The sequence below is a fragment of the Hyperoodon ampullatus genome (assembly GCF_949752795.1).
Source record: "Hyperoodon ampullatus genome assembly, chromosome: 12".
NCBI lineage: Eukaryota > Metazoa > Chordata > Mammalia > Artiodactyla > Ziphiidae > Hyperoodon > Hyperoodon ampullatus.
Window position 1 is genome coordinate 18,788,330 of NC_136925.1, and position 21,608 is coordinate 18,809,937.

Here is a 21,608-nt window from a genome sequence, read left to right on the forward strand (position 1 = left end):
GTATGATGGAATCTAGAGGACCTTCTCCTCTACCATCTTGGATATCAAGGACTTTGTAAATAATGAGTAAAATGGACAAAATATATGAAACAATTGTTTTCAGACACTGGACAATCGACAGCACAAAAATATGATTCCTAAGAAAGATAACAAGTGAGCTGAGCCCTACGTTCACTAGAAGGTATGTACATCCTGGAGCGCTGAGCAGGGAGGGGGAGATCAGGACGGTCTCACTGTGTTAAGGATACAGAAATAAGAGTACAGAAAAGACAAGGTGATTAGAAGCTGCAGGGCAGTGATAAAGAGAGAAGGTACTGACATAGAAATAGAGCACTAGAAATCTACATGGAGTAGATTTCTGAATCTATCCTGGAGTCTTTCCTGAATACTGAGTCATGTATGTGCAGCTAGAGCAGAGAATAACTGGGAAGCTGCAGGCTAGACAGACAATTCCCAGAGTTCACACAGGGTGAGGAGATTCTGAAGCTCTAATCAGCTTAAGTGGAAAAAATCCTCATTGTTCAGTAGGGGCATTCAGTGGAAATCTCAGGAGGGCTGTGCGTGAGTAGCAGGGTCAAACTCTGCTAGACTAAGTAAGGCTCCTATTGATGTCTCCTAACAAAGAAGAAGAAAAGGCTTGAAAGGATCAAGCTATCTGCCAGAACAAAGCTCAGTACTCCTTAAAAGAAGAAAACAAGATCCAGACACTCAACAATGTAAAAAATCTATAATATATTCAACACTCAGTTAAAAAATTACTAGAATTACAAGGAGGAAAAGGTGACCACAACTAGGAGAAGAAGCAGCCAACAGAAAGAGACCCAGAAATGAACAAATACTGGGGTCAGCAGAATATGCTCAAGGTTGGGGACTTGGAAACATACTAAAGAGATGAAAAAACAAATCTAAAAGAAACTTCTAGAGTAAAAGGAAAAAAGAATCATTCAATGAATTAACAAAACATTAAAGAAGAAAAAAAATCAGTGAACTTGAAGACACTGCAATCAAAACTGAAGCAGAGAGGAGAAAAGGTGTAAAAAATGAAATAGTCTTAGTGACCTGTGGGACAAAATTTAACTTTCTAACATACTTGTAATTAGGATAAGAAAGCAAGGGGTGGCAGAAATGATATTTGAATAATTAATGGCAAAAACATTTTTTGATTTTGATGGAAACTAAAAATTCACAAATCAATTGATGCTGAACCAGCTCCAAACAGGATAAATACAAGAAAAGCACACCAAGATCATCCTCATCAAATTGCCACAAAACTGGCCTAAAGAGAAAAATTTGAAAACAGAGGGAAAAGAAGACAATATGTATACAAAATCACAATAACAGGAATTACCACTGACTGCTCATGAGAAATAATGTCAGAGGACAATAGAATGAAATCATTAAAGAGCTCAAAGAAGTAAAAACTACCTATAATTTTATATCAAACAAAAGTGTTCTTCAAACACAAAGGCAAAATATACTTTCAGATAAACAAAACCTCAGAGAAATTATTCCTAGTAGACCTGCACTGCAAGAAAAGTTAAGGAGGTTTTTCATGCTGAACAAAAACAATACTAGATAGCAACTCAAAATAATACTAGATAGCAACTATTTGAAAGTTGCTAAAAGAAGAGGTCTTAAAAGTTCTCATCACAAGAAAAAATAATTTTTTTGTAATTATGTGTAAGGTGACAGATGTTAACTAGACTTATTATGGTGCTCATTTCACAATGTATAGATATTGAATCATTATGTTACACCTGAAATTAATATAACGTTATATATGTCGATTATATCTTAATTTTAAAATTAACCTTTAAAATTCATTTCAAAATAAAAAGTTAAAAAAAAGAAACTCAAATTTATGCAAAGAAATACAAGTCATTGGGAACAGTAAATACATGGATAAATATAAATTTTTACATATGTATACATTTTTTTACCTTCCTTAAAAATTTTTTAAAATGACAAGAGATTGTTAAAAGCAATAATAATAATGATAATAATAATAATACTGCTGCATTGTGGGGTTTTTAAGATATGTAGAAGATAAACCAAAAATAGCAAAAAGGTTGGGGGGAGTTTACTGTTAAGATTCATGTAATGTGGTATAATGTTATTTGAACGTGGACTCTAATAAGATAAAGATGCATATTGTATATCACAGGGCAACTAAGAAAAAAATACAGCAAAGAAGTACAACTAACAAGCCAAAAGAAGGGTTAAGATGGAATGGTATAAATACTCAATCCAATAAAATGTAGCACAAAAGCAATAACCAAAGAAAGATGGGAAGATAAAAAAACAAATGGCAAAACAGTAAATAACCATACCAATAAATATATTTTTGCAAAGGGTAGAAACATTTCAATTAAAAGTCTGAGATTGTCAGATTGGATATAAAAGCAAAATTCAGCTATATGCTACCAAAAGAAAGCCATTTAAAATATAGAAACACAGACACATTAAAAGTCAAAAGATGGAAAAAGACACACCTCCCTCACCATGCTTTGGAGGTATTTGTCCTGACTGCACACATTCTTCTGGTCCTAGCACAAAAGTCCTTTTTCTGTCTTCCAAATGGGTCTACTACCCACTCCCAACAAACGAAGCAGTCCTGCGCTTACAACAATTTCTTAGTAGCTCCAACTGTGCTGTGTGCAACTCACTCTACCTGTTCAAGCTCTTTCCAAGATAATATGATTTTCCTTTTATTTTTCTCTTATCAATGTCTTTATTAAAAGCTATATTATCTTTTCAAATACTGTAAATTTTAGAACCAATGAAATTACCTGCCAGTTCTTCATGTTTTGATTCATCCTCATGTCTATCTTCAGTCAGTTCCACATTAGCTTGATTACTGGAAAAATATTTACTTAATTTAGTATTACATGTTAATAATACATTACCATGCAATATTTTGTGTATATTTTTTAAAAACCTCTAACATTACATATTTCTTCTCAAGTACTTTTTTTCTAGAAAAAGCTAAAAATTTGGAAGCTATGAGGGAAATGTTTTAAAAATAAAAGATCTAAGACTAACTGTAGCTGCCAAAGTAATACAAAGGGGAAAAATGCCATTTTCTTAATTTTATACACAAATATACACAATTTTATACAAAAATATGTGCATTTACATCTCTCAGGGCCCAGCCAGCCTTTCTACGCTAAAGATTAGGAACTGACCACAAGTTGTAAAAATCAGTGAAGTCTATGTGGAGACCAGAAAAAAACTGCCAGAATCAGCATTTACATGCTAAGAAGCAATTTCATCCTGAAATGGAAGCTGAAAGAGAGCCTTGAGCCAGTAAATACTCAGCAAGGTGACGAGAGCTACTTTTAATTATATAGGATATATTAGTTCATATACTGCCTTCCTTCAAACCAAAGAATCAGTTCTACCTTTTCCAGTCCCCCAACCATGTCTTTAGTGAGATCATTAGCAGATCCAAGAAACTATAAACTCTAATAACAGTAGCAGAAAATACCATTGCATACTCAATACACTACTGAACTCTGACTAGGCTGTTCTTGCGTAGAAATATCAGTAGTTAAGAATATCGTTAAGAACAAAGAAATGTTAAGAAATATTGCAAAGGGGCAAAAACCTGTGGCCAGCAAACCTGTGTATGTTTAATCTGTGTCACTGTTAGGACAGGAAACCACCATGGGCTCTGAGGGTCCCTAGGTGTTCTTGCTGGGTATGCCAAGAACACAAGCACAGACCCTCCTTCCTAGGTCATTTCTCAGGGTTGTGTGCAGTGAGCAACTTTGAGAGACGAGGCAATGTTTCTGCCCCCAAAGCAGGCTTGTTTCTGCTTACACTAAAGCAAAGATTCCCCAAGCTCAGTGACCCTCTCCTGTAAAGCAACCCATCGCACTGGCAAACAGCCATCATGGACCCCGTGAACCTTGTGGGTCATGGGAAACTAAGGCAAATAAACGTGACCCTCAGGTCCTGCTTTTGTGATGAGAAGTAAAGTCCTTTTGTTTCTGACCCAGGAATCTTGTGTCTATTGTCAGCATTCATAAAACTGGCAGGCTGACTTGTTAGCTTGCAAATAGGGTAAAAATCTCAGACCCTGCACAGTTCATAAGGGCCACTGCTTTGTCCACTGTCTAAGAAAATGAGCATCTTGAGGAGACCAGGCACTCTAATGACCAGAGGTTATGAGTCTCCTGACCCTTAATTTAAATATAGTTTGGTGTTCTTAAAATCTTAAAATTGTAATCTGGCTTCCATTTATAATTTAAAAAATTAAATGGAAAACTTTAACTGAGAAAATTAAAGATATCAGGTTTCACAGAAGTCTTGAGAATGCCAAAGGTCTACGGCACTTACAAGGCACCAGCTCAGTCAACTAGTAGAATTTCCAGGATAAATGAGGTCTCCTAATAATCATTAGGGTCAACCACACACAAAGGTAGGACACAAACCAAATCGGTCTTTGCTCCCTGGTTCCTCCGTCCCTTTTTGTTCCTATTTCCCCTGAGTTTATAATAGCTACCTGGACTCTCTTACTGACCTTATCTCTGGAAAATCACTTAATAAATTACCTTTCTAGTTAGGTCTATTTGGCAATGTGTTATTCATTTCAAAAGTACCTCATGCATGAAATTTTAGATCTCTAGAGGCTCTCAAATACACATCAACGTTTTCCAGCCCACATATATATATACATATATATATATGTATATATAAATCATATTCTACACACACACATTACCCCTGACCAAAATAACGAAGAGAAAATAGAATTAAAAATAAGATTTAAATTTTGCCTGTTATATATGTTTACCCCTTCAATTCCATGCATCTACCAGCCTTTCAAAAATATAAAGACACAAAAATCACTCAATGATTAGTTTATATTATATTTACATTACCTGTGTAAAGCTTTAAAATGTGTGGAGTCATTAGAATCCAATTCTTTATTTAATCTTGAGTAATCAATGGAAGATGTGAAGCCTTTCTCAAGCCTGGCAAAAAACTGCTCTTTTTCTTCTTGCTCTGCTAATGTGTCCAATCCCAATCCAAGAACGCTATGATTGAGCTCAGGAACTACTATCTCTAAATGGAAAGCACAAATATATTTCATTAACACATAGAATTTTGAAAAAATTAATTTTAATGATGCATTTATTGACATTACACAGTCAGACTTCAAAAAATTTGAAACATACTTCATTTAATCTCTTACTCAAATATAGCTTTATATTCATTATAATACGTAAGGCTATGAAGCTTCTCCAGAGGTATAATTCTAAACCTTCTAGGAAGATATTAAATCTGTCTACACGCTTCAGTAAAGGAGGCTCCAAGATAGTTATGAGTTAACTTTTCTAAAAATCCTGATTATAAGCATAATAATGAACCTGTCAACTCACATCGTTCACAATTCTTACCATTGGCCTCTAAGCTGTCAACACTTAAGACAGAGGTTCCACTGCTCTTAAGAAACTGAATCCTTTCAGCAGATTCCTCTTCTGTTTCCATAATAGGCTGAGGAGTCTTCTTTGTTTTCAAATAGCTTACATTTGTTCCAAGTAGTCCTGGGATGGGATTTAACATAGTGGGATATTTATGTTAAGAGAATTGTTTTGACTACTATGACAACACAGTAGTACTGTTATACTAGCTTAGACTAGTTATACTGTTATATTAGTTATACTAGTAGACAGTAGCTATGAAATAAATCTGGTTTATGAAATAAAAATCCACCAGACCAAAAATCCACAGAACAAAAATTACAATTCTATTTGATTGCAGTGCATCTTATTAAGTGGAATATTTCAAAAACTTGCATAATGAGACAAGATTTTTAAAAAATTATTTTGAAGCACAAGTACTTAATACAGTATACCATGCCACTTGGGGAAATAATCCCAGGGCAGGAGTCAATGGTCAGACCATGCTCGTCTTCATAGGCTGGGGGTAGGGTTTTGTTCTTCATTCTAAAAGCACTAGAAAACACTGGAAAAGTTATACAATATCAAAATTTCTTTATCCTAGCAGTATATATTTGTTGTAAAAAACTGATATATGGAAAACATAACTATATTATATGATACAAATAATAAGATTAGAAAAATACCACTTTTGCTTAGAAGGAAGCCTTATTGAGAAGTTACAAATTGTGATCTCAATTTCCTACTTAGCATCCTATTGGAAAGGCTTTAGAATCAAATTAGTTTATGGCTCTGTGTGAATAATGGTTTTAACTGATCCAATAATAACTTCCACACAGCTGGAGAAAATCAGGAGATATATCTATAGGCACTTCAAATGAAAACATACATGCCAAGGTCAGGGTGCCGTCAGGGCATCTGTCCAGGGTCTCAGCCCGGCTCTGAAGATGGACTCAGGGATGTGACCCACACTAACCAACCTCATGAGAGACTAATACAACTGAAACCAAGATCCATTTCAGTTATTTACAATGAAGAGTATAACCAGTAGGAGAATTAGACGGTTTCACTAACTAGGCAGAACATTTTGTCCTTATGGCAACTGAAAGAGAAAGCAAAATTATAAGGTTGAAGTAGCTCAATGTTGATGTTTAATGGCGTCTATGTAAGATTGGGAATGCATTCCTCTCAAAAGGGGTGTTCAATTAATTCTCCCTTAGAAGCTTCTACACTCTTGATGGCAAGAATCATATTTTGTCTTTGCATACTAGTGCCAAGTACTCAGAACATAACATGAACTCAATAAATGTTTGTGACTGAACCAGGGACCAGGTTATACCCTTGGGCAGAGAAACTTTCTTCCCCTGTGTTTAAATGGACACTGTCAAAGTCTCCTTCCTAAATATCCTTTGCATCCTTTACTAATCAAATCCACTCTTGATTGATACATTCTTTTAAAAAAAATTTAGTAGCTTTAGTCAGGTTACATTCAAGTGTTGGTCTAGGACCTATTCTTTCCCTTTAGGGTGAGTTTGCATACTCCACCTCTGATTCATTACTTTCTAGAAAAAGATTTTAATGCTAAATAAGTCACAAATCATTGTCAATTATTTCAATAGCACTTAATCATATAATATCCTTTTCAAGCATCAATGGGGGAAAGATTCTAAAAAAGAATTCTTCACATGCAAACTTTAGCACTGTGAGTGGTTTATGGATTTATGAAAACACACTGAACTTTTCAATAAGGCCATTCCTTACTGTAAAGTGTTAAGAAGAACAGAGAATTGACTATCAAATTCACAGTAACATTTATTTATTAAACACATTTATTATTTACTGTTGAGGGTCAAGGAGCACAAGGAAAAAGAAGAGATATAGAAATCCTATCAGTTCATAAAATGGTGCTTAGTGAAAACACAAATAGTGTGAACGTAGGTACTTAACAGAGGTAGTCTGAGGATCTTTGCAAATACAGCAGTATCATACATAGTAGCTATACTGAAGAAAACACCCAGAGAGTAATTTTCTATTTGTAAAGATGTGAGTAGGAATAGTTCCAAAAAAGATAAACCCATGTGCTAGACAGGATCAATAATGAGTTATTTACCATTAAGGTAATAAAATTAATTTTTTCTACTGTCATTAACAGAGAGCAATACCAAAATCTACAGATTTGTTAAAATCTTCCCAATGCAGTGACATTAATACATTGTCAGAATATTTTATTAAATCACTTTAAATCAATTTACCATTAAACATGATAATATATAAATATACCTAATATTATTCACCATCTTAAATTGAGTAACGATAAATTATTTCAATGTAAAATAATCTGATAATGCAGAAATATAGATTTGCTATTATATAAGAAATATATCATAAAGTAATATGAAAATCAAGTCAAACTTCAAATATTCACACTATCAGTATTATTTTCCTTATATATTTATTAAAAGCATGGTAAGAAAATCCAGAATTAAAAGTCTTGACTGCCCCCCTGTGGTCAAATAATTTAAAATTAAAAATCAGCAATATTTACCACCATCTTCAAATTCATCTTCAGTTATCCACCATGGCATTGTATCATTCTTCTTCACTTCTTTAGTTTGTCTGGGTGTTTTATTTGAATTTTCAAAAGAATCATCTGAAAGCTAAATCAGATATAAGCTAGTGAATTTTAAATTCAAGAATCCCAGATTTATCACTGAAAATGTTTCTTCATTCTCTGATATTTCAGTTGTCACCTAAACATTCTCAGCAATTATGTATAAATTCATATATTTCTAGATTTATGGGGTCAAAATAACTTAAACATCAAGAATATATCTCTGAACACTGATTTCATACCCAGAATTAAACAAGCAGATGAACCAAGGAGAAAAACATCAACAATAACAACAAAGAAATAATAAATTTGATCAAGAAACCTAATCAGGAAGGAATAAAAGGATATAATCCTTTTTTAGACATTATCTCGGGTCTAAGAATAAATAATGATTGAGCAAAATCACCTAGCATCACTCGAGAAGAACACAAAATTCTAAGACCAGGAAGAACTGAGTGTGAGGTGTTTACCAGAGAAATTTGCATTTGTCACAATGATTAATAAACTTTAATAAACTTTTATTTGTCCTTTTCTACTCTTCAGGTTCAAATCTTACTACAATCCTAAACCCCTATTCTAACCCCGATCTACCACCCTTACTCTCAGCCAATAACTTGGGCTCTCTCTTCACAGAGAAAATAAAGACCTTAGGTCAAAAACCACCCTCCTTCTCCTTCCCCTCACTCCACCACTAAATTCACCCATTAAGACACTGCTTTCCTCTCTCAGAAGAGCAATTCTTTCCTCCACTCCCAGAACATGCAGAAGGGCCACCTCCCGCCTCACCAAGTTCTCACTTGCTGGGTTATCCTAATGCATCTTTGCACTTCACTCCCTCCTCAATCTCCTTGCCCTCCTTCCCTCAGGTTATAAACTTGCTCATCACTGCATCCCCAGGGCCTAGCATAGCACCTGGCATAACTGTATAGTATAAGAATGAACACTTGGGCTTCCCTGGTGGCGCAGTGGTTGAGAGTCCGCCTGCCGACGCAGGGGGCACGGGTTCGTGCCCTGGTCCGGGAAGATCCCACATGCCGTGGAGCGGCTGGGCCCGTAAGCCACGGCCGCTGAGCCTGCGCGTCCGGAGCCTGTGCTCCGCAGCGGGAGAGGCCACAACAGTGAGAGGCCTGCGTACCGCAAAAGAAAAAAATAAAAAAGAATGAACACTCAAGTCTACCCTACTTAAAAAAACGAAAACAAACAAACAAAACAAAGTAAATAGGCAAAGTTCCTTACTCCTACCTCCCTTTCATTCTACCTATCATCTTTCCTTTATGTACATTCTAACTTCTCCAGGTCACTGTTAAACCCCTTAAAATCTGGTCCCCATCCAAAACAGCTCTCCTCAGTCACCACAGGCCTCCTACATGCCACAAATAAAGGATGACTGTCAGTCATCTCCCTGATCGTTACCATGGAGTTTGACATGGTGACCAACTCTCACTTCAGGCAAATCTCTCCCTTTGAGCTCACAGCACCACCTCCTCCAGGCTATACTTCACCTCTGTGACCTTTCCTAACCAACTCTAATAGCTCTTGGCCCTTTTGCCCTTTTCTTTAACACGAGACTTCCCCAGGACGCTACTCTTGGTCCTTTTTATCCTTATTCTACACACTTTTTCTGGAGAAGAAATCAACGTTTATTAATTACTTGCCTGCTCTATGTCAGGATCTATACTCAGGTTATTTCAGTCTTTAAATAATCCAGCAGAGATTTACTGATGGGGAAGTTAAGCTCAGAGAAGTTAAGCAACTTGCCCAGGTTGCGACTATCAGTAAGTGATACAGAGCTGGGATTCAAACTTGGGTTTCTCTAACAGGCCTTAGGCCTGTCCACTTTCAAATACTCTATATGGTCCCCCAACTAGGACCTTGGTACCTGGGGCACTTCTTAAACTTCTGAGATGACTACACACACATTTCCACCTGCCAACCAAACAACTCTACCCCAATGACTTGTAAGAATGCCATTTTTAAATCTTCAAAAAGAACTCACTGTCTTCCTTGACCACCAGGCAGGATGAGGGGAGGAGAAAAGAAAGAGTATTCTTTACTCCATCTGACATATACAATTGTCATAGCGGCATTATTCATAATTGCTAAAAAGTGGGAAGAACTCAAATGTCCATCAGCTGATAAGTAGGTAAACAAAATGTGGTAAATCCATACAATGGAATATTATTCAGCTATAAAAAAAAGGAATGAGGTACTGATAGATATGACAACATAAATGAGCCTTGAAATTGTTACGTTAAGTGGCACAAGCTGTAAGAAAGACCCATATGGAATTGGGTAGGAAGGGAAGAAAAGTGATCAGGTCAGGACCTGTTCCCCAGGGAAGGGACACAGAAAAGGAAGGGGATTAAAAGGCTTGGAAACCCACTCTGGGGAGTAGGTGGCTAGAACCACATATTGGGGGCCACAGCCCTGGGGACTGCCACTGGGAAGATGAGTCCACATAGCTGGTTATAAAACCACTGGGACCGACAGTGGGGCTGTAAGAAACTGAGACTCTGCTCATGAAGAGTGTGCACATATTTCCTTACTCCCGAAACAAGGTGGAGGAAGCAGAATGAAACTGCACGGGACTCTGGCTGGTTTCCTATCACCACCCTGGCACAAGCCCTGGCCCAAGCCAAACCCCTACTCCAGCCCCTCTTGCTCCAGCACTACTCCTCTCTGGGGCAAAGATGACAATGTGACAATGCTAGGAGAGGAAAGAGTACATGCTTATGGGGAACAGAACCAGCTGGGACCCAACCCTCAGGGCTTCTGCTCCAGCACCTTGGGACTCGCTCCCACCCCTCATAGGGTGGTGTTGGCCACTGAGCGAGGAGAAGCCCTGGCTCACACCTGGCTCTGCCTTGAGCCCCTTCTGCTCCACTCCCACCTCTTACCAAAGTGATAGCTGCCAGCACACCCTGGAGAAAGACACAACTCCTGCTCACGTCAGATCCAGCTCTCCCACCAAAGCCACCAGGCACATGCAGACTGCACAGGGACACTCCCACAAAGGGGCACCCCTTCAAGATGGGGACAGGTAACTGTTTCACTTAATTTCATAGAGACAGAGAAAGTTAAACAAAATGAGAAGACAGAAGAACTTGTTTCAAACAAAAGAACAAGAAAAACAACTGAAACAGAGATAAATAATTTACCAGATAAGAAGTTCAAAGCATTAGCAATAAGAATGCTGAAAAAGGAATAGATGAACACAGTGAGAATTTTAACAAGGAACTAGAAAATACAAAAGAACCAGCCAGAACTGAAGAATACAACTGTAATGAAAAACACACTAGAACGAATTAACAGCAGACTAGGCGATACAGAAGAATGCATAAGTGATCTGGAAGACAGAATAATGGAAATCACCCAATCAGACATGGAAAAAAAAAACCAAATTTAAAAAATGAAAACAATTTAAGGGAACTCTGAGATACCATCAAGTGTACCAACATTCATATTACAGGTGTCCCAGATGGAAAAGTCAGAGAGAAAGGAGTTGAAAATTTATTTGATGAAATTATGGCTGAAAATTTCTTGAACCTGAATGAGTAATCAGATATCCAGGTACAGAAGGCACAGAGAGTCCCAAATATAATGAACCCAAATAGACCCACACCAAGACATATCACAATTAAAGTGTTATTAAAATGTTAAAAGTTAAAGATAAAGAGATTATTCTAAAGGCAGCAAGAGAAAAACAAGAGTTGCATACAAGTGAACCCCACCCCCCAAAAGCTATCAGCTGATTTTTCTGCAGAAACTTTGCAGGCCAGAAGGGAATGGCATGATATATTTAAGGTGCAAAAGGGAAAAACCTAAAACCTAGGATACTCTACCCAGCAAGATTATAATTTGGAATTAAAGGACAGATGAAAAACTTCTCAGACAAGCAAAGACTAGAAGAGTTCATCAATACTAAATTGACCCTAAAGGAAATGTTAAAGGGTCTTCTCTCAGTGGAAAAGAAAATGCTACAAGAAGCAGACATGTATAGGAAAAGAAAAAACCCACTAATAATGACAAATATATAGTAAAGGCTGTGTATCAACCACTTAAATAAGCTAGTACAAAGATTCAAAGACAAAAATTGTATAATCAGCTATAATTGTAATAAAAAGGTAAGGGATAAACATGAAGATGTAAAATAAGACACAAAAACACAAAATGTTGGGGAGGGGAGAAAAAGCGTCGAACTTTTAGAATGTGTTTGAACTTAAATGACTACCAGTTTATAACAAGTAGATATAACCATAGATCAACATATATGAACCCCATGGTAACCAGAAATCAAAACCCAACAATGGACACACAAAAACTAGAGAGAAAGGAGCACAAGCATAACACTAAAGAAAATCATCAAACCACAAGGGAAGAAACAAAAAGGAGAAAAGAACAGAGAATAAGTAAAAAACCAGAAAAAAGTAACATAATGGCAGTAAGAACATACCTATCAATAATTACTTTAAATGTGAATGGACTAAATGCTCCAATCAAAAGACACAGGGTGGGGCTCCCCTGGTGGCGCAGTGGTTGAGAGTCCGCCTGCCGACACGGGTTCGTGCCCCGGTCTGGGAAGATCCCACATGCCGCGGAGTGGCTGGGCCCGTGAGCCATGGCCGCTGAGCCTGCACGTGTCCAGAGCCTGTGCTCCGCAACAGGAGAGGCCACAACAGTACAACAGTGAGAGGCCCGCCTCCCGCCAAAAAAAAAAAAAAAAAGACATAGGGTGGCTGATTGGACAAAAAAACAAGACCCATCTATATGCTGCTTACAAGAGACTCGCTTCAGAGATAAAGACACACACAGACTGAAAGTGAGGGGTTAGAAGAAGTTATTTCATGCAAATGGAAACAAGACAGCTGGGGTAGCAATACTCATATCAGACAAAACAGACTTTAAAACAAAGTCTATAACAAAAGGCAAATAGGGCATTGTATAATGATACAGGGATCAATACAAAAGAGGATGTAACATTCATTAAAATATATGCAACTAATATAGGAGCATCTAAATATATAAAGCAAATGTTAACAGCTATAAATGGAGAAATTGGCAATAACACAAAAGTAGTAGGGAATGTTAATATCCAATTTACATCAATGGACAGATTATCCAGACAGAAAATCAGTAAGGAAACACTGGCCTTAAATGACAAATTAGACCAGATGGACTTAATAGATATCTACAGGATATTCCATCCAAAACCAGCAGAATACACATTATTTTCAAGTGCACACAGAACATTCTCCAGGGCAGACCACACTCTAGGCCACAAAAAAGTCTCAACAAATTTAAGAGGACAGAAATTATATCAAGCATTTTTTCCGATCACCATGGTATAAACCAGATATCAATTATAGGAAGAAAAATGGGAAAAACACAAACATGTGGAGACTAAATGACATGCTACTAAAAAAACAATGGGTCAATGAAGAAATCAAAGAGGAAATCAGAAAATACCTTAAGACAAATGAAAATAAAAACACAACTTTCTAAAATTATGGGATGTAGCAAAAGCAGTTCTAAGAATGTTTACAGTGATACAGGCCTACTTTAAGAAACAAGAAAAATCTCAAATAAACAACATAACCTACCATCTAAAGGAATTAGAAAAAGAACAAAGTCCAAAGTCAGCAGAAGAAAGTAAATAATAAATACCAGAGAGGAAATAAAATAGAGACCAAAAAAATAAAATAAAATAAATTAAAAAAATCAATGAAACCAAGAGCTGGTTTTTTGAAATAATAAAGAATTTTGTTTTTTGTTTTTTGGTTGCATGGTGTCTTAGTTGTGGCAGGCAGGCTCCCCAGGTGTAGTCACGGGCTCCTTAGTTGAAGCACACGGGCTCCTTAGCTGTGGCTCCAGGGCTCCTTAGTTTCAGCTCGCCAGCTCCTTAGGTGCAGCTCGTGGGCTCCTTAGTTGTGGCTCACCGGCTCCTTAGTCACGGCATGCAGGCTCTCTAGTTATGGCATGTGAATTCCTAGTTGCATCATGCATGTGGTATCTAGTTCCCTGACCAGGGATCAAACCCGAGCCCTCTGCATTGGGAGTGTGGAATCTTATCCACTGCTCTACCAGGGAAGTCCCCCCCAAAATTAAGAAAATTGATAAGCCTTTAGCCAGGGGTTCATCAAGAAAAAAGAGAGAGGACCCAAACAAAAAAAATAAAAAAGAGGAGAACTAACAACCAATATCACAGATAATAAAATCATAAGAGAATACTACAAACAGTTACATGTCAACAAATTGGACAACCTAAGAAATGGATTAATTTCTAAAAACATACAATCTTCCAAAACTGAATCAGGAAGACACAGACAATCTGAACAGACCAATCACTAGTAGTATAATTGAATTAGTAATCAGAAACTTCCAGCAAACAGAAGTCCAGGATAGCTTCACAGGGGAATTCCACCAAACATATAAAAAGCTAATATCCTTCTCAACTTATTCCAAAAAACTGAAGAGAGGACACTCCCAAATTCATTCTACAAGGTCACCATTACCCTGATATTAAAAACAAAGACACTACAAAAAAAGAAAACTGCAGGCTGATATCTCTGATAAATATAGATGTAGAAATCCTCAACAAAGTATTAGCAAACTGAATTCAACAATATATAAAAAGAATCATACACCATGATCAAGTAGGACTTACTCTAGGAATGCAAAGATGGTTCAATATTTGCAAGTCAATCAATGTGATACACCACATTAACAAGTCACATGATCATCTCAATAAATACAGAGAAAGCATTTGACAAAATTCAATATCCATTCCTGACAAAAACTCTCATCAAAGTTGGTATCTAAACTCATATCGCAACGTAAAAAAGGTCATTTATGACAAACCCACAGCTAACATCATATTCATTGGTGAAAAACTGAGAGCGCTTCCTCTAAAATCAGGAACAAGATAAGGATGTCCACTCTCACCACTTCTATTTAATAAAGTATTGGAAGTCCTAGCCAGAGCAATCAGACATGAAAAGAAATAAAAGGCTTCCAAATTGAAAGGGAAGATATAAAGCTGTCAGTATTTGCAGATGGCATGACACTACATATAGAAAACCCTAAAGTCTTCACCAAAAGACTCAGAATTAATAAATGGATTCAGTAGCTTTGTAGGATACAAGATTAATATACAGAAATCTGTTACTTTTCTATACACTAATAATGAACTATCAGAAAGAGTAAGAAAACCATCCTTCTTAAAATCACATCCAAAAGAACAAAATACATAGGAATAAACTTAATCAAGGAGGTGAAAAACTCATAGTCTGAAAACTATAAAACATTGATGAAGGAAACTGAGGATGATACAATGAAATGGCAAGATAGCTCGCGTTCATGGATTGGAAGAATTGATATTGTTAAAATGTCCATGCTACCCAAAGCAAGCTACAGATTTAATGCAATACCTATCAAAACATGTATGACATTTTTCACAGAACTAGAACAAATAATCCTAAAATTTATATGGAACAACTAAAGACCCTGAAAAGCCAAAGCAATGTTGAGAAAAAAGAACAAAGCTAAAGGTATTAAGCTCCCTGACTTCAGACTATACTAGGAAGCTCCAGTAATCACAACAGTGTGGTTCTGGCACAAAAACCGACACATCCATCAACAGAACAGAATAGAGAGCCCAGAAATAAACCTGTGAACTTATGGTCAATTAATCTACAACAATGAAGGCAAGAATTTACATTGGAAAAAAGACAGTCTCTTATTGAAGTAAGTGGTGCTGGGAAAACTGGATAGCTACATGTAAAAGAATGAAATTAGAACATTTTCACACACCATATATCAATACAAAAATAAACTCAAAATGGAGTAAAGACCTAAGTATAAAACCTGAAACCATAAAACTCCTAGAAGAAAACATAGGCAGAACACTCTAACGTAAATTGTAGCAACATTTTTTTGGATCTGTCTCCTAAGGCAAAGGAAACAAAAGCAAAACTAAACATGTGGGACCTAATCAAACTTAAAAGCTTTTGCATAGTAAAGAAAACCATCAATAAAATGAAAAGAACCTATAGTACGGGAGAAAACAATTGCATATCATATGACCAATAAGGGGTTAATATCCAAACATCTCATATAACTCAATATCAAAAAAAAAAAAAACCCAACCTGATTAAAAAATGGGCACAAGACATACACATGGCCAACAGGCACATGAAAAGATGCTCAACATCACTAATCATCAGGGAAATGCAAATCAAAACCCCAAATAGGTATCACCTCACACCTGTCAGAATGGCTACAAATAGCAAATGCTGGTGAGGATGCAGAGAAAAGGGAACCCTTGTACACCGTTAGTGGGAATGTAAATTGGTACAGCCACTATGGAAACAGTATGGAGGTTCCTCAAAAAACTAAAAACAGAACTACTATATGATCCAGTGATTCCACTCCTGGATATATATCCTAAGAAGACAAAAACACTAATTGGAAAAGATAAATGCATCCCAATGTTCATAGCAGCATTATTTACACTATCAAAGATATGGAAGTGTTCATCAACAGATGAATGGATAAAGAAGGTGTGGTATACAGATATATGATGGAATGTTACTCAACCATAAAAAGAATGAAATTTTGTCATCTGAAACAACATGGATGGACCTGGAGGGTATTATGCTTAGTGAAATAAGTCAGAAAAGAACAAATACTGTATGTTATCACTTATATGTGGAATCTAAAAAAATAAAACAAATGAATATAACAAAGCAGAAAACAGACTCTCAGATATAGACAACAAACTAGTGGGTACCAGTGGGAAGAGAGGAAGGAGAGGCAAAATAGGGGTAGGGGTAGGGATTAAAATGCACAAACTACTATGAATAAAGTAAATAAGCTACAAGTATATATCATGCAGCACAGGGAGTACAGCCAGTATTTTATAATAACTTTAAATGGAGTATAATCTATAGAAATTGAATCATTGTTTGAACTAATATAATATTGTACATGAACTATACTTCAATAAAAAAAAATACAGCTGTCATGTCAAAGACCATTCGTTCTTATGGGAGGCAGAAAAGAGAGCTAAACAAGTGGAATAATGAATGGTTCTAAGAGCTACATGGAGAATGAGCTACATGGAGAATTAAGTACATGGTATAAGAAGGAACTTGGTAGTTACTTTTTTACTGGATCAACAGAAAAAAACCTCTCTTAGGTAGTGATTTTAAAAAGAGATCTTCACCATCCAGGTAGAGGATAGAGGAATAGACAGCATTATTGGCAGAGGGAACAGTACAAAGCTCCTAATGTGAAATGAGCTTGGCGTGTCTGGAGGAGAAAAAAGGCATGAATGGAAAAGGGGGAAGAGCAGTGTATAGTCAGTGAGGTGGGCATGAGCAAAATCATCCAGGGTTTTGTAAGCCACAGAAAGGAGTCTGGATTTTACTCTGTATGTGAGGGGAGGCCAATAGGGTTTTCCATTGGGAGTAAGAGTCTGAGTTATGTCACAAACCACGCTGGCAGCAGTGTGGTGAAGGAACGCTTGGACAGTACGTAGGAACAGTTGCAGTAGCCTAGTGAGATGATGGTGTCCTGGATTAGGTAAATTGCAGTGAAAAGGGAGAGAACTAAAGGGATGATAGATATATTTTGGAAACAGATGACAGAGCTTGATGATAGGCTGATTGCATCCTAGAAGAATGAGTTTCTTGTGGGACAATTTACAATATAGCTTTTAAAAATATAAACTTACCTCTTTCATGAACTGTTCAAACTCTTCATCCAGCTCTTCTTTGGAATAGTGGGCCATTATCAATAATTTTCCCTTCCCAAAGTAAACATTCCAAAGTATTTACAACACGGGAAACACTAAATGGCAAGAGATAATAAACATCCTTTAAGGAAATCCAAATCACATTATAAAAACCGTCAGACTTGAACTTCAGACATTTCTCTTATGATTTAGCATATACACACAATTGCTGACCAGTAAATTGGACAAGAGATTTCTAATTCATTAATAAAACTGATTTGGAAAAGCAGCTTTCAGTTTGACTTAGAGTTGAGAATTACATTTTCTTTCTTAACATCCAGTTGTTAAAAAGTGGCCTCAAGAATATTTCCTAAATCTATACATATTAGCGTGTGTGTGTGTGTGTGTGTGTGTGTGTGTGTTATTTAACATCCCTTAAACCAGGGCTTCTCAAGGAAACTTTTAAAAAGTAAAAACTAGCTAATCCAAAAGACTGTTTCCCTTTTGCAAAGCACAGGACAGAGTTTGTGCCATCTTATCATTCAGCTAGTTATTTATCAATCCATATTAAAAAGTTTTGAAAAATAGACTGTTTCCTGATATGGGGGCGTTTCCAGATACAAATTTCTGGGTTAATACCTTAAGACTCAGAATCTACCTAAAACAAAGTCATTGGAGCAAATTAGAACAAATTATGTTTCTCTTGGATGGAGGGAAGGTCAACAAAAACTACGCAATGGTGACTTGCAATGCTCAACTCTCCCCAGTCTCCCTAAAGAACCCAACTTCGGATCTGCGCCAGCTTCTGGACCGTAACTCTATGAGGCAGCTCCGACCTCAGCTTCCTTTTGTGGAGGCGGGAGGTGTGGAGATCTGGACAATACCTTGCTCAGCCCGCGCGGTAACACCTCCTCCCCCTCATTTGCATTTCTGTTCAGTTCAGTGTGTGGGCGGTTAAGGGCTTGGCCCCAAATTGTGGGTCAAATGCGGGTCCCACTCAGAGGGTCCCAGGCCCCAGGAAGCGCGGGCTCCGGAGTCGGCGGGAAGACAAAGACGCGCCCGCAGCCGAGCCGGGGGGAGAAAGGGAGTGACCCGAAATTAAAGCCTTGAGCAGCGGGTCTGAGCACAGTCTGGGCCCTGCTGAACCGAGTGGAAAGCAAGTATCCACGCCTCACCTACCTTTGCTTCTGAATTCCCCGCTTTCCCGGACGTTCTGAGGGGGCCCAGCAGTTACCAGGGTAACTGACTTCAGCCGCCAGGCTCTGGAGTCACATGACCCGAGCTGGTCACGTGGCTCGCGGGAGCAGACGGGCAGCTGTAAGTGTCTCTTCGGCTCTACGAGCGCAGGGTGGAGTGGTAGTGGCTCAGCAGGACGATCTGGCGGGCTGGAGCCGCCGCCGCTGCTGCACCAGTGGAGACTCCGTGCCCTTCTCTGTGCTCCTTGGGGTGGTGGATGGACGACAGGGTCGCGAGCGCCGTAACAGGCGTGGTGGGTGTGGCAGGTGCGCCCGTGGCTTCCTGGGAAATGTAGTTTAGCTCCCCTGCTCCTTGTCTTTCCGCATTTCTCATCCCTTCTCACCTCTCCCTAACATTTGCCTCCCGTGTCGTTTCATCTTTCTGCTTTACAAGCGGAAGCCTTGAAAAAATTTAACTTATTGGGTGATTTCCTTCACGTGCAAAGCCCTGCGTGGGCGTTGTGAGAGAACCGGTAACCTTTGATGAAGAACTCTGTTACCAGGATAGGGACTCTGTTCCACCATCTAGTGGACAAGAAATTGAAAATACACAAACACACCCCAAGTCCTACCCATATCAGAACATCGCTATGGTTTCCCATTACCCCTCCTTTCCCCCCATTCTATAGCGGCATCTTACAATTACTTTCTTGGATTTTTATTTTATTTTTGCTATTCCTTCCTCTAAAAAAATAAGAACACAACGCACGTTGGAGTTTCAGAGGACAGCATTTAGGATATAAAATGTAAAAGCGACAGCAGTTGAAAGCGTTGCTGCTGGCAGACATAGTTAAGGACCTCATCATGTCCGGCCTGAACTTTTCTTTCAGCAAGTGTTTATCGTGATACAAATGTGTACATGCCAGAACTGTGCCCTATGATAAAGATTTGAATAATAATAGAGATTTTTTAGTTGTTAGGAGCTGTGCATGCACTACTTCACTTAATCTTTACAATCTACAAGACAATTCAGTTAAGTTTATACTTTTGTTTCTAATATGTGCTGCGTGGGCGAAGACAGTCATAATCCCTGCCCTAACAGAGTCTTTGGTCTAGTGGAGCAGATAAGTGATCGGACAATTGCAATTCTGTATGACCACTGCTATTGCAGAAGAAGTAGGGTGTGGTTGGAAGACATTAGAAGCCACCTCAACCTCTGAGAAGATGGAGAAAGCTTCTTTCTCACTGAAAATGGCCTGTCTCCTCTTTATCAACCCTTGCTGACTTCTACTCATCCTTTAGGTGGTTTAGGATTCAATTTAGCCCTCATTTCCTCTAGGAAGCTTTCTCCACCCATCCCTACTAGGAAGCACTTTGCAAATTCGGCCTCCTTCCCACTAATTCGCACATACGTAGTAGCCTCAGATCTTCTTGGCCTCGTTTTTTACTCTCGCCACAGCTACTGGGACCACTGCCACTCAGGCTGTCACTAGCTACACACGGGTGTAGCTCATCCGTGTGCCTGCCTGGAGCTTGCAGTGTGAACTGCTTGCTTTCTGATCCGTGGGACTTCTCTGATCCTTGAGGGTAACCATTCAGCACTCAACATTTGCAACTTAGAAGTGGGGGACTTAATCTCTACAGGCCCAAGCTTGATCAGTGGGGGCTGGAGCTGATGAACAAACAATTCCCCTTAGTGACCCTGGACAGTGTTGATACTCGTTTCATAAGACTAATCACAATGTCCTCTGTGATCCAGAACCAGTTGTTCACAACAGAGACCAACTTGATAGCACATTCTCGTATTGGCTTTCCATCCTTCTCTACGTCATTCTCCTTGTTCATGGCTACTGCTACTGGGCAACCCACTCCTTAGTAAATTACTCTCATGCAGAGCTCTGTCTCATGTTCTGCTTTCAGGCAAACACTAGGAAAGATAGATAGATCAGGATTAGCCCTAGAAAATGGACCATTAGGATGGGATTTAGGAACTGAGTAACTCAACAGTCAGATGGCAATGAAGATCCCACTGCTAATGGGAAATGGGGTGGTGATAACCATTGGAACACAGCTCTACGATTCTCATATGAGGTTCGTTGGGCGTAGGTACAGGTGGAAAGTATACTTACCGTTATACTTGAATGGTATGGTGGCAGTGGTCATTATAAGGATGGTTGGATTTTTATTGATTTCTTTGAATTCTTTGAAATCAGGAAAATGACTGGCTCACATCAGCCAAAATTGATTCAAGGCACATGGTAAATGCCAAGGGCCTCTATCAGCATTTAAGGAGATCATCATTGTCTGCAGCATAGGTGCAAAGGAGAATGAAGACAGCCTCTTTGGGTGTCCTGAGTTAGGGCCCTGGTTGAAAACAGTTAAATCCTGAAACCAGGAATATAGACATTTGGGTAAATGATTCTGGGACTCTTGAACTCTCAGATTTCCCTGAACTCTCCTCACTGGCAGAAGCAGTCCCATTCCCTTTGCTAAAAGACAGCATTGTCCTATTGCCTGAAGAGCCTGCAAAGACTTAGAGACCCTCATATGAAGAAGGCAACTCACAAGATGACAGTTGTCCTCTTCAGGACCCAGCCCTGCCACTATTCACCATCTCCATGCCAGTGATCAGGTCAGGTCTCAGACACCTTCTGAGCACAGAAATATAATCCTTGCTCTGG

General features: G+C 38.3%; 1 protein-coding gene across 1 annotated transcript in view; it reads right to left on the reverse strand.

Moving 5' to 3' along the window:
* Nucleotides 1-17,809, reverse strand: part of CEP162 (centrosomal protein 162) — a gene marked incomplete at both ends in the record, with an annotated part of 89,049 nt that extends 71,240 nt beyond the window's left edge. The window contains 5 exon segments of the mRNA XM_079716214.1: nt 2,790-2,857; nt 4,887-5,070; nt 5,406-5,552; nt 7,954-8,065; nt 17,753-17,809. Coding sequence (XP_079572340.1) covers nt 2,790-2,857; nt 4,887-5,070; nt 5,406-5,552; nt 7,954-8,065; nt 17,753-17,809 — 568 coding nt within the window.
* Nucleotides 17,810-21,608: the final 3,799 nt, after the last annotated feature.